Here is a 16606-nt window from a genome sequence, read left to right on the forward strand (position 1 = left end):
ATATTTTGCGTGAAGGGAATGCATATGTTGATAAGTTGGTTAATCTATGATTTATTCATAGAGAATCATTTCATTGGTATAATAGGCTTTCATCTAGTCTATTCTTAGAATTTTTTATAAAAAAATATAATATACCTATGTATCGTTTTTGTTAACATATGGCTTTGGTTAGTTCAACCATATTTTTGTATTTTTTTAATAATATTTTTTTATGTGATGATAAATGATTGTTGTTACTTGAGGTGTCAGTTTAATTAAGATCTCAAGTTACATAGTGATGTCTAACATGAAACCTTTTATAAAACATAAAATAAAATTAAAAATAAAAATAAAAATAAAAATGATTTTTTGAAGTTGTACATTAGGGTTATTGAGAGTAAAAGAATTTTTAATCAAAACAATAATATAATATTGTAGTACATACACTATAAATCCACCAAAATTTCGGCATAAAACATAAAAGTTCAACATAAAACATGTCTAATGTGTTTCCCATAAAATAATGTACCCTCCATTTTTAAGTGTATTTTATCCTTTAAATACAAATTCTCTTAATATTTTTAAAAAAAAACTTGATACATACTCCATCAACTTTTTCCTTTCCTTATTTTCATTATTGACATCTTCAAATAGAAACTTGTTCATATCAAATTTTGCATGAGCTTTTTAAGTTTTTTTTTATTGCATTTCTTCAGAATTTTATTCAAATAAATTTGTATAATTTTGCAACACATCCGTATGAATCTTCAATCATTAGCTTCATACGAGTTTTCAACTATTAAGACTCATTTTTTCATTTCATGGTTAAAATATGTTTGTGTTAAAACGAAACAAGAATATTAATTTAAATCAAGAGATTAAAAAATAAAGAATAATTTTTAAATTATTATCATAATGACCAAAGTGAGTACAATAGGAAGGACACAAATATTCTAATTTCTCATATTAAATGGATATTTACAAATGTAAATGGCATTAATGTGATTATAAAATATGTAAAAAAAAGTTTAAATAAATACTTAGAGAAATATAAAAGATAGTAAAAAAACTATAAATAAAATGGATATAGATGTGAATTTATTCCAGAACATCAAATTCGTAATTAAAAAAATATACTATCATTGGTGGAATTAAGAGGCTTGCAAACAAAAAAACATGCATATTAATTAATAGTGAAAATAAAATATGATAATCTTAATGGTAAATTTTTGTTTAAAAGTTTTATAATATTAATTATTCTTTTATTGTATGAAATGTAAAAAAGAAACGTATGAAATGTAAAAAAGAAACGTATGAAATGTAAAAAAGAAACGTATGAAATGTAAAAAAGAAACGTATGAAATGTAAAAAAGAAACGTATGAAATGTAAAAAAGAAACGTATGAAATGTAAAAAAGAAACGTATGAAATGTAAAAAAGAAAACGTCGCCTGAGAGATTCGAACTCTCGCGGGGAAACCCCATGTACTTAGCAGGCACACGCCTTAACCACTCGGCCAAAGCGACATTCGATGATTCCATGCGTAGCTTAAAGTTTAAGAATATAAAATTTATATGGAATATTAGTTAAAATACATATATGAAAAATATTATTTTATGTAAACATTTAAAGCTAATTAGAAAAAATATCATTTAATTATAATACTAGAAATATCAGAATATTTATTTTTTGGATAAATATAAATAAACTATTAAAGGTAAACCTTTCTAAAACTTTATTTTCCATTTTTAGCTGAGTCTGACATTCTCAGCAAGATTTGGTATCAGGTACTATCTACTCATGTTCCTTCTCTTTCTCTCTTTTTCTACTTTCTTTAATATAAAATAAAAACCGTTTTTTTTATTTTCTCTTCCTTCTCCAAATTCTTTGTCTGTGCTTCAATCTCACTGCCACCAATGAGAAATAAGCTCTCTTAGCTATGAAAAACGAACCCAGAAAGAAAAGAAAAGAAATTTGCAAGAATATGATTTGAACCTTAAAGAAGTTCATCCTTCCATGTACTATGGATTGGACAGTAGTTAGTTACACATCGTGTCTGTTACCAACTTACCGTATACTGAGTTATTCCACCTTTGATTGCATCTTTTTCTGGTACGATCATTTGGAACAAGATGCTTATGAAGTTGTGTTCATCAATTACAGGAGCACCTTGTGTATACAATGTCTGATAGAGCTTCAGAGAAGAGAAAGTTGTGTGGAGGAAACTCTGATATTCATTTACGGAATACAAGACACAAGACAGAGAAAAGTTTTCATCAGAATAACTGTGGTGGAGATGTAGAAACTGGTGTTTCTTCACAAGAAAAAGATTTCACTTCTTCACCAATGGAAATTACTGATGTTCCTCCTCTTTCTTTTGAGTATCATGGGTGGTCAGAGGAGGGGATTAACCTCTGTGTCGATTTGAATTCATCCCCATCATATTGGGCTAACAGGTATAGAAATGAGGTATGTGAGAGTGAGAATGCATGCAGGATGAATCTTGGTTGCTTAGGAGGGAGTTCTACACAAGGAAAAAGTATAAATGAAAACCAATCCACTGCCTTAGCTTTAGTTAGTTTTGCTGCACCAAACAACTATAGTTTTGATGCTGAATCTTGTGCTAAAGATGTATCTAAGAAAACCCTCAATGCTAATGACACTCCATTCATTCCTGACACACTAAGGCATCATGATTCAAAGCCTGGTGATGAAATTTTTGAAGATGGTGCAAATGATGGACTCCCTGATTTATTTGATCCTCAGAACGATTTAGTTGTGGAAAAGAGCAACTCAAGTGAGATTAATTTGGACTCTGATGGGAAGAATCTGCCATCATTAGCTGAAGAACGGGTATGGTGCTATCTCTGGCCTTCCAGATATGTAATGTATAGTTTGAAGACCTATTTGTGTTTGAATATGTGAAAGAAGCATATTCTTACTAAATGCAGTTTCCTAACTCTTTGTACTTGTAAACTTCAGCTTATTATTCATCTTGGTATCTTTTTCACTGTAGTTTGATCAGGTATTTGTGTGCTATTTTATTTTCTCATTATTCGCTAGTTGTTTTCTAGTGTAGCTCAGCTCTCTTTGTATCTTATCCTCTATTTTGCACTTTCTTAATCCTTTGTAACATACCTGTGAAAATAACAACTGATTTTTTATGTTTGTGTGTTGGAGAAGAGGATAAAGTACAGGGTTTGTGTGTATTGACAATGTAAACAGTTCTATGGGACCAATACTTATCTTTGCTTTTATGAATTCACTTGTGTTGAATGTATAAAACATCCTTTTGTTTGCAGGAGGTGGCCAAAAATGTTAAGGGAAAGGAGAATTCAGAGTAGTTACTCCTCTCTGCAACATCTCTCTAAGTTAATTAAGTTTTTATGTAACTGATTTGAGCATGCTCATAGTCTGTTTCTTCCAGATGCTACCAGTTTGATGAGCCGCTTAAGAAGTGTTGTGATCAGGAATCTAAGAAGAAACATAGCAAGAACAGAAAACACAGACACTCTGAGGGTCAAAGTTCCACTGATAAACCTGTTGGAAGGTTCTTAAGAAGCATGAAGAAAGCTGTGACAGTTTGGCCTAGAAGATCCACACGGCTAATCTCCAAGGTGCTACAACAATTACTGCACTAAATACAATTATTGACAAAACCTGAAATAAACCTATTTATTGGTGAAGTAATTACTTTATATTGTGAACATCTTGGAAATTTCTCTTTTGTGTATTTTATATTTGCAAATTACTGAACTTCTTTATTTCCCAATTGAAACACTTAGCCATATTGATATACATTCCAACCCTTTCTCTTTACAGAAACATACAAGATAACTTGTTCAATTTGACTCTTGTAGTATCTGGTTACATACCATGCACAGGTACCTAGCTTGTGGAAGACTTTCTTCATACTTTTTTTGTTACTAACTCATCAAAAACAAATTACTCTGTGGAGTCTTTTCTACTCATTTGATGCTATCACACTTTTCTGTTCTTGTTCAGTTCAGGTGCTTGTATGCTTTATCTGAAAGCATACTTCCAGAATTCTTAAAGAATCAGAGTTATGAGATTCATACAACTATCACTTCATCTTGTTTTGAGGACCATAAGGATTAATGAGACAGGTGTTGAAATTGAACTTGTACATCAGGTTAGATGAAAAACTTGAATTTTTGGTTCTGACTTGATGGCTGCAGGTGAAGTTGTATTCTGCATGATTGTTCTTTTGAGGCATACACAACAACAAAATTTGAAATCAATACACATGAATTCCCTGTTGAAGAATTTTCTGCATCTGGACTATATCCTGAGACAAATGTTCAATATCATTGATTAAAATTTAAGATGATTCTGTTACTGTGCATGTTGTTGCTTTATTATTCTTTTGGAAGAAATATACTCAGAAATTGTTATTCATTCTTTGTTTAACGAGTTAAGACATTATTAACGTTATTGTACCTTGAACTCATCAATTGAAATTGAACTTCTAATAAAACGATTTGTGGGCTCGAGGAAGAATGGTAGGGTTCACAATAAATGACTTCTTAATTAAAAATTATGAGGAATTGTATTGTAATAATTTTAACTTTTTTACTTTTAATTATGTATCTAGTACATGAAGAACACTTACTAGTAATTTTTTTAAAATTAAAAATATAAGGCGTGTTTATAAATAAATGGAAAAAAATTGTGTTTTAGTCTACTTGTATTTTTTTATATATTTCAAATCAATAAATTAGTTCTCAAACTTTAGGAAATAAGTGAATTTAGTCCTTTTTTTCAAAGCATTGTAGCAGTAAAAATTCACTAGCAAATATTAAATTTAAATACAAAGAAAAACTAATTTTACTTATTATAAAATTTGAAGGACTAATTAATATATTGGTTCAAAAATATAGGAACTAAAGCCTAGTTTGACAAAAAACTAGAGACACTACAAACATGTTCTTCTCTAAATAAATCTAAATTATTATTTAGTAATTAATTTAAAATATTAAGTTTCATTTCATTTTCAAAACATGATCTTTCTTGAGTTAACTGAAGTGTAAGATGTTTCTAATGTGTGTCTCGAACCACAACGTAATTTGTCGTTTTCCTCTCTTTCTTTTATAGAATAAGGATCTTGTTTTGTCTCTAGTAAGTTTTTTCTCCAACACAAATCAAGAACATTAATTATTCTCTCTCTATTTATATGTGGATTAACTAGGTATAAAATAAAATATACTTTAATAAAGTTTTAAAAGTTTATCATGTTTTTTTATTAGACATTAATATAAAATTTGATATATAAAAAATAATATTATAACTTTTTTTTTTCTTCAAAATACATCCAGAAATAAGATTGTTCAATCTTGTTTAGTTTAATTTGTTTTTTTTGTTTTTTTTTTTTAAATCTTATAACAGAAAATATTGGTTTAGTATTTGTTTTGTAAAATGATAGTTTCAAAAGGTCCCCACAAAATATAGTAATTTTTTGACTATATATTTAGCAATCAATCAACGATTCAAAATTGTGATCAAATTCATTTACAACCTGTTAATTGGAGAATCAAAGAGACATTATTTAACAAAAATCCATAATTAATTATAATAGCATCATTGATCTTGTAATTAATGGTCATTATTGTTGTACTTTAACCTTTGAACCACATTCCTCTCAACCTAAAGTAGTCAAATTATTGACTCACCAATTTCATTAGCCTTAAAACTATGGTCAAAGTATTCAAAATATTTAATGAAAAACATAATCATAAGTTTATTTTTTTCTTAATTATCTCTTTTCATATTTTTAATGTTTTTAAAAAATTAACTAATACAATTATTAAATAATGAATTTAAAAAATAGTGATAATTGCAATACTTAGTTTTACATTTTCTTCAATCATAAATCATAATTAAGATATATAATTACAGTAAATAGTAACAAACCTATATTTATATACGATTATTCGTGTTAGGTTATTGTATAAGTTATTTTACTCTCATTTTTTTTTTCATTTTCTTAAAATTAAAATAGAATACATTTTATTTTATTGTACACAAAAAAAAAATGTAGCAAATTGCATGAGAAAGTTTACCAACGGTGCATGGTGAAAAAAAAAAAAACTTATGATTCACCATGCACGAAGGCATGAGAATAAAGAATTGAAATGGGAAATATTTTTGAGGAAAGGATTGTTCTTGTTCCCATGGCATGTTAAATATATCTCTCTTGATGAAAGTAAAATTCATGAAAATCTGCCATGGAAAGATCAAAAATGCATTAACTGTGTTATTTAATGCTTTCACCTACATTTCCACATATTCAGAAGTAGCAGTTTTGTGTCATTTAATGCACCTTCATCTCCCTCATTCTATCTTCTCTTCTTCTTGCAACCTCCAATACCTTCAATTCTTGATCTATTATGACCGTTTCTTCATTTCATGACAGTTTTCAAAACACAAGATGGACCTGCTTTTTCTTCTGCTAAATTTTTCTCTTTCACCTAACAACCAAGGCATAACATCTTCTCTGTTGTAAGCATCAGAAGTGGACTGAAGATCCACTCAAACTCCTTGCTTTCTGTGCTGCTGCTGATTGTTGCCTACTCATGCATACAAACCCACCATCAAGATTCTGATTTGGCTTCCTATTTCACATCCAGCTACAACAATGGCCTCATTCCACTAGCTATTTTATGTGCCCACCACTCTTTTTTCATTTTTTGGGGCCTCTTCTCCTTGCATTGCATCCATGAAAGAGTGAAAAACCATGAGGTAACGGTGTCTTTGTTAGTTATATGAAGATTGTTAGACTTGTTCTCTCCTTTTGAACTGTGTTTCTTGCTGAGTGGTCATAAGGTGTTTCCAGCTGACATCATTAGCCAGAATTATACTTTTCTTCATTTCTACTCTTTGAACATGAACCTATGGCCATTCCGATTTGCGACTCTGCTTGAGGTTGTGGTTTTCTCATGCTTGTGGTTGCAAGTTTCAAGCCTTGGCTCCATGTCTTCCATTGCCGTCTCTTATGGCGACAAAGGGTCTGCGTTTTGTGGCTTGAAATCGGATGGATCTCACACTGTAAACTGTTATGGGATGAACTCTGCCATAATTTATGGAACACCAATTCATTTTCCATTCTTTGGTCTAACAGCCGGTGATGGCTTTGTGTGTGGGGTTTTGATGAGTTCTAGTCAACCGTATTGCTGGGGTAGCAGTAGCCATGTTGAAATGGGTGTGCCACAACCTATGGTGAAGGGAGCTCAGTACCTAGAGATCAGTGCTGGGGATTACCACGTTTGTGGATTGAGGAAACCATTGACTGGAAGACAGAGGAACACTTCTTTGGTTGATTGTTGGGGCTACAACATGACAAATAACTATGTGTTTGAAGGGCAGGTTCAATCCATCTCAGCAGGCTCTCAATTCAACTGTGGCTTGTTTTCTCAGAACAGAAGTGTGTTCTGCTGGGGGGACGAGCCAAGTAGCCAAGTTATTAACATGGTCCCTAGAGGCATGAGGTTCCAGAAGATCTCTGCTGGAGGGTACCATGTGTGTGGAATCTTAGAAGGGGTGGATTCTAGAGCTGTTTGTTGGGGGAGGAGCTTGGTGGATTTGGGGGAAGAGCTTTCAATTTCGTTGACACGTTCAGGACAAGGACAAGGTAACGTTGAATTGGCTCCCAGTGATGCAATGCTTTCTGTGGTGGGAGGGAAGTTCCATGCATGTGGCATTAAGAGCTATGATCGTGGAGTGGTTTGTTGGGGCTATAGTTTCAAAGCAGGCACCCGAGTTCCTAGTGGGATTAGGGCCTTTGAGATTGGTGCTGGGAATTATTTTACCTGTGGAGTAGTTGTTGAGAAATCCCATATGCCTGTTTGTTGGGGTGTTGGCTTCCCCACTTCTCTCCCTTTGCCTGTCTCACCAAGAATGTGTAGGTCTACTCCATGTCCTCCAGATTTCTTTGAAACCTCACAAAATGGTCTTTGCAAGTCACCAGATTCCCATGTTTGCATGCCATGCAGTGCTGCTTGTCCTCCTGAGATGTATATGAGAAGTGGATGCAATTTGAAATCTGACATGCTTTGTGAATATAACTGTTCTCTCTGTTCGTCACCTGAATGCCTCTCCAATTGCTCCTCTTCCTATTCCAATGCTGCCTCTGCCAAGAGAAGTGAAAGATTTTGGTCTCTTCAACTGCCGGTGGTTATTGCTGAGATAGCTTTTGCTGTTTTCTTTGTCTGTATTGTGTCCATAACTGCGGTGTTGTATGTTCGCTACAAGCTAAGAGATTGTGAGTGTTCTTCTTCAGCAAGAGGGTCAAAGGGGAAGAAACTAAAAGGGAGCTCCTCACACCAAAAGGAGAAATCCAAAGTCCGACCAGACTTGGAGGAGTTCAAGATTAGGAGAGCACAGATGTTCCCCTATGAGGAACTTGAACGAGCAACCAGTGGATTCAAAGAAGAGTCCATAGTGGGGAAGGGAAGTTTCTCTTGTGTGTTCAAAGGGGTTCTCAAAGATGGGAGTGTTGTTGCTGTTAAAAGGGCCATAATGTATCCCAACGTGCAGAAGAATTCCAAGGAGTTTCACACTGAGCTTGACCTGCTTTCTAGGCTGAACCATGCACACTTACTCAATCTACTAGGCTACTGTGAAGAGGGTGGAGAGAGACTCCTGGTTTATGAGTACATGGCTCATGGCTCATTGCATCAACACCTTCATGGGAACAAAGTGATGAAAGAGCAAATGGATTGGGTGAGAAGGGTAACAATTGCAGTCCAAGCAGCTAGGGGAATCGAGTATTTGCACGGCTATGCTTGTCCACCAGTGATTCATAGAGACATAAAGTCTTCAAACATCCTCATTGATGAAGAACACAATGCAAGAGTAGCTGATTTTGGTTTGTCACTACTTGGTCCTGCAGATAGTAGCTCCCCACTGGCCGAACTACCAGCTGGGACTCTTGGCTATCTTGATCCTGAATACTATAGGCTTCACTACCTTACCACAAAGTCTGATGTATACAGCTTCGGAGTTCTACTTTTGGAGATATTGAGCGGCAGAAAAGCTATTGACATGCAATATGAAGAAGGTAACATTGTTCAATGGGCAGTGCCTCTGATCAAGTCAGGAGATATAGCTTCAATCTTGGATCCAGTTTTGAAGCCTCCTAATGATATTGATGCATTGAGAAGAATAGCTAATGTGGCTTGTAAAAGTGTGAGAATGAGAGGGAAAGATAGGCCTTCAATGGACAAAGTGACAACAGTTTTGGAGAGAGCTCTTGCACAGTTGATGGGGAGTCCTTGCATTGAGCAGCCAATTTTGCCAACTGAGGTGGTTTTAGGAAGCAACAGACTGCACAAAAAATCATCTCAAAGGTCTTCAAACAGGTCAGCCTCAGAAAGCACTGATGTGGAGGATCAGAGGTTTGAGTTTAGAGCACCCTCATGGATCACTTTCCCCAGTGTGACTTCTTCTCAAAGAAGATCAGGCTCTGAGGCTGATGTTGAAGGAAAAAATATAGAAGTGAGGAATTTGGGCAATGTTGGAGCTGGTGGTGATGCTCTAAAAAGTCTTGAGGAAGAGATTGGTCTTGCCTCTCCTCGAGAGAAACTCTTCTTGCAACACAACTTCTAACCTTTTTGATTTGTTTTGTTTTGTAATTGAGTTTCATCATGAATTGTTCAGTTCCCATTTTCATGGAGTTGTCATTTGTATTCAATTCTGTGATAATATTGGTTCCTTTTTCATTAGATACAGAATCTGTCAAACCATAATTTCACGTCATTACTTGTCAGTCAAATATTGGGATCATTATCTAGTAAGAACCAAATTAAGGATCTGATTATCAGAGACTTTTCAAAAGACTTTTCTGTAAACTAAAATTAATTTATACATGAGATAAATATAAGTTTATTTGAAAAAAAAAATACAGAAGTAATTTTAAAATTAACTTGTATAACTATGGAAACACAAAGTAGAAGAAAAAAAAAACATTCACGAAAGCAAACATATTTTTACATTTAAATTCTCATAAAATTATAAGAAAGATACATTCAATTTAATTATGTTGAAACACATAGTCAATTATACTATAAATATTAATCAAATATTTATAATCGTGTAAATATTTTATTATGTCTATGTATATAATTATTTAATATTACTTTTAAGTTTATAAAATAGTTACTTCATTAATTAAATTTTATGTCACATCAATTAAATCAATTTTCACTTATTTTTCTTTCACTTTCCAATCTCTTTCTTTCATTTTCCAGTCTTCAAACACAGCACTAAACTAATTTTATTTTATTTTGAAGTTCACCTAAAAATTTCAGCAAATTAGCACGAGTGTCTTACAACATCTTAAAGTTTACTTTTATCAATTAGTTATAAATATTTCGGGACTTCTTCACTTGTTTTACTAATAATTTGCATAAATAGATAACAAAAACATCTATATTTTTTGTTTCAAGACATACTTTTGCACTAAATAAGGACTTTTTCACTTATATTATTAACTTTTTACATAACATTAGGGAATTTTGTTTCGAAATATAAACATCCCTTAATTTAAACTTCATACTTGTGATTTAGTCATATGCAGCACCAAATTTTATACATTTATTCTAGACTATCATATCCAATAAAGTAGTAATTAATTCGTTCATACTAGTTTTAATATCAATTGGATTCAAGCCGAAAAAATGCTGGATTTAACTCTTGTTGTGTCAGATGGTAATGCAATGTGGCCAATAATAACATGAATTCATTGATGGAGTTTGGCAATAATAAACTGAATTCGGACTGTTCATTCTCAATATTATTTGAATGCTATACAAAGAAGACAACCATGGATAAAACTTTACAACATCAACAATGGAACAATTTAATTCTGCCAAGGCATTTGCATGCCTGTTATGAGTTGAAGATTGTTAGCTTAACTTGAGAAGAATGGATTCAAAGGACCTGTACATTGACTGAACTAGTTTCTTCTACAACTAAAATCTCACAGCATATGAAGCAATCTAATGAATTATTAAGTTCCATTGAACTTAAAAAACTGAACTACAGAACTCACCTGACACCTAAAGCTTAAAGAAGTAAATATCTAGGTCAGCAACTATATTATTGCACGACATTTCTAGCGGCACTTTTGACCCGGACAGTTGATTCTGCATTACATCCAGTGAAAAAGAATTAGAAAGACTGAATTGCTGAGCTGAATCTATCTCTGACTCTGTTGTTCTTTGGTTTCCATCTCCTTCACTCTCTCCACTATGTGTTGTATTTTCTTTGAAAGGCTTTCATTATGCTCTTCAATGTGCTCAAATATCAATTCAAGATGCCTTTTATAGGTTGCAGACCGTTTTTTCTCAATAGCCAACTGCTGAGATAGTTCTCGAATTTTATCATGTTCATTCTGAAAATTGCAATAGAACAAAAGATGTAAGGATGGGAAAAACTAAATTCAACGAGACCATCATCAAACTGCTCTCAAGCTACTCTTCACACAAGGTCTCACAAGGACTAACAGAAGCATATAAGCAAAACAGAAGATGTTGTCAAAATATTTTCCATGCATCTTAACAGAGAAACTCAAACATCAACTAAAATTGCAATGAATAGCCAATAGGCATAAATATCAAGGATTTTTACATTTGAGAATGCTTGGCCCAAAAGCAATTTTCGGTAATTTGTGTAAGGTGGGAATTCTATTAAGCAAAATTCAAACTCTTGTAATGATGGGTTCGTTAGACAGTCAATAGCACCAAGTGAGTGAGTGACTATCTAATCTATGATCTATCAAGGATAAAGTAACCACTAGCAGAATAAACCTAACCATGTATTGCATCTCAGTGATGTAAAGAACACTAACTCACCGGGTATTGCTCGTAAATGCAATCCCTTCTACCTTTTCCAGGTGTCAAAGGATGTGCGTGCTCCTGTATAAACTTAGTAACAACCCATTTACCGGAACTTACTTTCCTCACCAAAATCATTGCCCTGCAGCCAACCCTGGTCTCTGCCCTTTGCCTTACAATCTTTTCACGTTTGTCAGGCATTCTGTAGCCCTCTCTGTTGCAAACAAGAGCCCGTCCAATAGCAGATCCATCACGCCTTGATCGTGAGAGCTTACTCACACGTATGATGAATCCAACACGGGTAGCATATGCATTATAGAATGCATGTGCTGCAGCTTCAGAATCAAACTCCTGTCCCACATAGGGCTCATCAGCTGACACAACCGATACTGCAGGAATTCCTGATGGGATTGTGTCCCCTCCAGAAGAATCTTGAGTTATATTATCATCATGATCATGTTTATAAGCAGGATTGAAAGAGCTGCAACCTACTTTGTTTTCATCAGCTGTGCTGCAACAGTTAATCTGCCCTACAGTAACATTTCCTACTGTCTCACCATTAATGGAGCCATCAATCCCAAACTCCACTGCAGCAACAAAATATTTTCTATAAGATTTTCAGTGCCAGGTGACATGCTACCCAACAGTGTATGAAATTGATAAAAAATACTCTTCCATTGAAGATAATAATTATGAAAGAAAATGAGAACAATATTGTCCTAATTTCAAAATTCTTAAGTGATGTTTTTGTTTTAAGAAGAAAGCTTAACAGCAGAGGGACATAAACTGAGTACAAAACGTCATATAATGTAATAAGTACAACAAAGTATCAGAGAAAGAAAGCCATAAAAAGTCGTTAATACAGGACAAATACACTCCTCTAAACTACAACAGTTTAAAATGGATTTACCATTTAGGCAGTTACCAAGCTTAATTCAGAGACTTTTAACAAAGTCAATGTGAAGGAAGAATGTGTCTTTCAAGTATGACAAACAATCATGTCATGATATAGAAAACATCAGTCAACTTCAAACAAGTTTTTTTGTTTGTTTTTAGTACACAAAAGTTATGCTTCCATAGAATAACAGAGAAAAAAATATGAGAAATTTATGACTCATAATATACCAAAAGAAGCATTCCAAATTACATTCTCTGTTTATTTCCACTTCTCCAAAGCTTATTGTAAATCGAACACCAATAACACCACATATAAAAAACTGCCAGAATTTTGAGTTTGATATCAAATGGAATCAACTGTTAAGAACCGCTCACTCATCCAAGAGTTAACAAGCACTGAAATTTGCAAATGATTTTCTAAGAAAACGAGAGAAAAAAAAAATACAAGCTAACTAACATATTTAAGAATCCATCATTTCATAACAGAATAAAGTTTTTTGCACCCCAAAACATTCCATCATCCTAAAGAAATGCAATGTAGTAGTCGAAGTTTCACGTCCCAGCCAAAAAGATAAAAAAAAAAAGATGGATTTTTTTGCCCTCTTTCCAAATTTTCTCACCCGTGAAACAGAGCATTAAAGGGAATTTGCAGGTCTTCCGCTAAAGTTTTACACACACTACAGTTCAAACAAAACTCGCAAAGTCAGCTACTCGGTTCATTCCCATTACAAAAATTATAATTACAAGGAAGAATAATTGAAGCGGTTCAATCAACAGTGGTAACGCTGTCGTTTAAGAAAGCGGAAGAAGGAAAACCCTAAAACCCAATCGGAATGGAATTGGAGCAATTGAGTGGGCAAAGCGAAGAGGGAGAAGTCGTAAAAGTGGTTAAAAAAAAACTTACTGAGAATTGAGGCTGACGCAAATTCGATTGTCGTAGGAAGCGACCGTGATTGTGAAAATTTACTTTTATGTTTTTGTGTTCCGTGCAGAGAGAGCAGATTCATTCAGAACAGAGGAGGAGGGTTCGCCTGAGGACAACCATATCAACCCTCCCGTGTGCCTCACCTTACGTGTCAATTCCTCGTTCGAATCCCGTCAAAAGTCAACCTTTTCATTTTAGTCAATTTTAAAAGTCCTCAAGTGGACACGGGCCAGGCCCCGTGTGATTGGGACTCGGCCTAATTTCACAGCCCACCCGTGTTAGTCTTTATAGTTTTCGCCATTTTCAACTCTCTTCTATTTCTTTTAATTTTTTTAGTTGTTGGAATAGTTTTTAGTTATTAAATATGATCACTATTATTATAATAATTTTTTATTTTGCTTAGAATGCATTACAAACCAAAATAAATCACTGGAATCAGGCTTAATGGTATTTTGGAAGACAAAATAAATAAATAAAATGGACAGAAATAAAAATGTATTTGATTGAAAAGAATAAAAAATAATATATAAATACGAATAAAAAAATAGTAAAAAATAACTCACTTTTATTTCTCTCTAGTAATTTTATCACTTTTTTTTACTAAACTCACAAAAATAGTTGTTTCGATACAATCAACATACAGTCTCATCGCTTAAGAATCGAAGTCAAAAGCAATTTAAATACATCTTCTCCCTTAACTCTTTGAAACGTCTTTTAAAGATAAAATTGTAACAGAACTCACAAATTTTAAAACGGACAATACCTTAGATGCGATTATTGATCCTATCAATACTATCTCAACAGAATTAGTCAGAGTCAATTAGTATTTTAGTTATATGGGTTTGTATTCAGAATCTGATTCATTTGTTGTTCTGTTTTTGGAGAAAGATGAATTCGAAAACAAAACGCAATTAATTATTACCACTCTTGCAAAGATTTGTTCTATATTATACACGCATTCTTTGATTCCCCTTTTATAAGCTTCAAATTGAAGCACTTTAACAAGAAACGAAATACACTACAAAATTGTTCAAAGTTTTGTTTAATTGTGAAAAAGTGATGGAGTTTGGAAAGGTAGGTCAAAAGATGCATGCATGGACGATTTTTCACACTTAACTATCCAAAATCGATTACTATATCTTGAACGTCCGGATACTTTTTACAAATATTTTATGATATTTCAACTAATAATTGAAACTCATAGAAAATACCTCAGAGATTACAGTTCAGTTATAACTTATAACAGAGTAAAAGAGACATTCTCAATCCAAAAATAAAACACTAAGTAAATTTATGTTTATATTTTGAATATTGCAAGTGTCTTAAAAAACAATATTAAAAGGAACATGTATTGTTGTGTCTCGAAACATAGTGTGTGTACTCTATTGAGTTTATGATATTTTGAGAAACTTAAAAAGTGCATAAATATTTTGCAGTGTGATACAGCCTGAGTTTTGTTGTCTTATTCCCTCTTTGTTTTTGTTTTGTGTGCGTTCTTAGTCTTTTTCTGATTACCCAAATTGTTATTTGTTTAGGTAAAGTAAGTAGAAAGAGGGAATAGGAGTACCTAACACCACACTTTTGTTTATCCCTTTTTCACAACTTTTATTCAATTTGCCATCTTAAATAATCTTCTGGATATTTGTAATTAGAATTTACAAAAGAGCATGAGAAAAATTCAAGATTTAATCATGCAATTTTTATGTCTCAAAAGCTGAATTGTGTTTGTGTTAATTATGCATGTATTAGAAATGAGAAGATATTAAATATCAACTAAAACCTGATATGCTAAAATCACACGCATATAATATTTGTAGCAATTATAAATACACTACAAGAAAATCATGAAATATAAACCAATTTTTAGAATCCAAAATAATTAGTCATAATAGTAATTAAATTAGATATCATTTTAGAAAGTAAAAAAAAAATGGTTTCTAAATTAGTTTCTATTATTGTTAAATAGTTTTTAAATTAGTTTCTATTATTGTTAAATAGTTTATAAATTAGTATCTAATTAACAACCAAAGTTTTAACTACCAATTATTTAGTTTCTAAATTTGGTAGAAAAACCCTAGTTGTTAATTAGATACCAATTTAAAAACTATCTAACTATAATATAAACTAATTTAGAAACCAGTCATTTTTTAAGTTTCTAAAATGGTCTATAATTTAGTTTCTATTACAACTAATTATTTTGATTTTTAAAATTTGATTTCTATTTCATGATTTTATTGTAATAATAACTAGTTTCTAGTCCAATTTAAGGGATAAAAATAGGAAAAATGACATAAAATTAAATAAAATGTTAGACATATAAGTTTAAAAAAGTTATATAGTTTAAAACTATTTTATTTGAATATGGATAAAAATATTTTACATTTATCTCAAATAGGTTTTATAAGATAATTTAATATATATATATATTAGTTTATAATTATTAAATCATAAACTGAAAAAACGTGCATGCTTACGTGTGACGCAAACGTAGGTATGGTATAACGTCAATGCAATAATAGAATATGATATATATTCTTACAAACGACAACTCGAATAAGTTTGACATTTACTTTATACCCCACGTGAAAATTAAATTCATTTTCCGTTAATTAATAGTTTTTTTTTATAAATATTATATGTTTATCAAGTTTTTTCATGTAAAATAAACAAATAAATATTATTTTTTATTACTATTATGGAATAAAGCTTAAAATATTAATGTATACAAAACATGTTAATTATAAAATAGATGTATTGACCAAAATATATCAATACGTATTTTATATAATTTATTAACAAAATTATATGGAAAATATATATTTGTCTAATATTACTACTAGAAGAGAATATGTACCAATAAATACAATCATAAAAAAGATCAAAACAATCTATCAATTATTGAAAATTAAATTAATCTTAAAAAAATGTATATTAAAGTGTCTTGTAGTAAGAGA

At 32.0% G+C, this 16606-nt stretch overlaps 3 protein-coding genes and 1 non-coding gene across 7 annotated transcripts; 2 read left to right on the forward strand and 2 right to left on the reverse strand.

The window, feature by feature from the left end:
* Positions 1-1422: 1422 nt before the first annotated feature.
* Positions 1423-1504, reverse strand: TRNAS-GCU (transfer RNA serine (anticodon GCU)). The gene has a single exon. It is a non-coding gene; the product is annotated as a tRNA-Ser (tRNA).
* A 299-nt stretch (positions 1505-1803) lies between these two features.
* On the forward strand, positions 1804-4331 carry LOC137835791 (uncharacterized). 3 transcript variants are annotated; one of them, XM_068644460.1, is made up of 5 exons: positions 2010-2831; positions 3281-3318; positions 3406-3595; positions 3801-3862; positions 3989-4331. In XM_068644460.1, exons 1-4 carry the CDS (start codon positions 2160-2162, stop codon positions 3813-3815), a joined length of 915 nt encoding a protein of 304 aa, XP_068500561.1. In that variant the 5' UTR covers positions 2010-2159; the 3' UTR covers positions 3816-3862; positions 3989-4331. The 3 variants fall into 3 exon arrangements, with proteins under 3 accessions (XP_068500562.1, XP_068500561.1, XP_068500560.1); XM_068644461.1 differs by lacking the exons at positions 3801-3862; positions 3989-4331 and having other exon boundaries at positions 1804-2831; positions 3392-3659; XM_068644459.1 differs by lacking the exons at positions 3801-3862; positions 3989-4331 and having other exon boundaries at positions 3406-3751.
* A 1884-nt stretch (positions 4332-6215) lies between these two features.
* LOC137835792 (serine/threonine-protein kinase-like protein ACR4) lies at positions 6216-9727 on the forward strand. Its single transcript, XM_068644462.1, has one exon. The coding sequence runs from the start codon at positions 6882-6884 to the stop codon at positions 9600-9602; it is 2721 nt and encodes a 906-aa protein (XP_068500563.1). The 5' UTR covers positions 6216-6881; the 3' UTR covers positions 9603-9727.
* Positions 9728-10714: 987 nt separating this feature from the next.
* On the reverse strand, positions 10715-13817 carry LOC137835793 (protein FAR1-RELATED SEQUENCE 6-like). 2 transcript variants are annotated; one of them, XM_068644463.1, is made up of 3 exons: positions 13632-13817; positions 11849-12417; positions 10715-11388 (listed from the first exon to the last, which is right to left on the reverse strand). In XM_068644463.1, exons 1-3 carry the CDS (start codon positions 13732-13734, stop codon positions 11194-11196), a joined length of 867 nt encoding a protein of 288 aa, XP_068500564.1. In that variant the 5' UTR covers positions 13735-13817; the 3' UTR covers positions 10715-11193. The 2 variants fall into 2 exon arrangements, with proteins under 2 accessions (XP_068500564.1, XP_068500565.1); XM_068644464.1 differs by lacking the exon at positions 13632-13817 and adding an exon at positions 13348-13590.
* Positions 13818-16606: the final 2789 nt, after the last annotated feature.

This window comes from Phaseolus vulgaris, chromosome 5 (assembly GCF_000499845.2).
Source record: "Phaseolus vulgaris cultivar G19833 chromosome 5, P. vulgaris v2.0, whole genome shotgun sequence".
Lineage (NCBI taxonomy): Eukaryota > Viridiplantae > Streptophyta > Magnoliopsida > Fabales > Fabaceae > Phaseolus > Phaseolus vulgaris.

Excerpts from the sequence above, each read along its gene's own strand:
- LOC137835791 (XM_068644459.1), top strand. The coding sequence starts at position 2,160 with ATGTCTGATAGAGCTTCAGAGAAGAGAAAGTTGTGTGGAGGAAACTCT. Across the intron at positions 2,832-3,280 it reads CATCATTAGCTGAAGAACGG|GAGGTGGCCAAAAATGTTAA; the intron begins GTATGGTGCTAT and ends TTTTGTTTGCAG. Across the intron at positions 3,319-3,405 it reads AAGGGAAAGGAGAATTCAGA|ATGCTACCAGTTTGATGAGC; the intron begins GTAGTTACTCCT and ends TGTTTCTTCCAG.
- LOC137835792 (XM_068644462.1), top strand. The coding sequence starts at position 6,882 with ATGAACCTATGGCCATTCCGATTTGCGACTCTGCTTGAGGTTGTGGTT.
- LOC137835793 (XM_068644463.1), bottom strand. The coding sequence starts at position 13,734 with ATGAATCTGCTCTCTCTGCACGGAACACAAAAACATAAAAGTAAATTT. Across the intron at positions 12,418-13,631 it reads TGCGTCAGCCTCAATTCTCA|TGGAGTTTGGGATTGATGGC; the intron begins GTAAGTTTTTTT and ends TTGTTGCTGCAG. Across the intron at positions 11,389-11,848 it reads GCATTTACGAGCAATACCCG|AATGAACATGATAAAATTCG; the intron begins GTGAGTTAGTGT and ends TGCAATTTTCAG.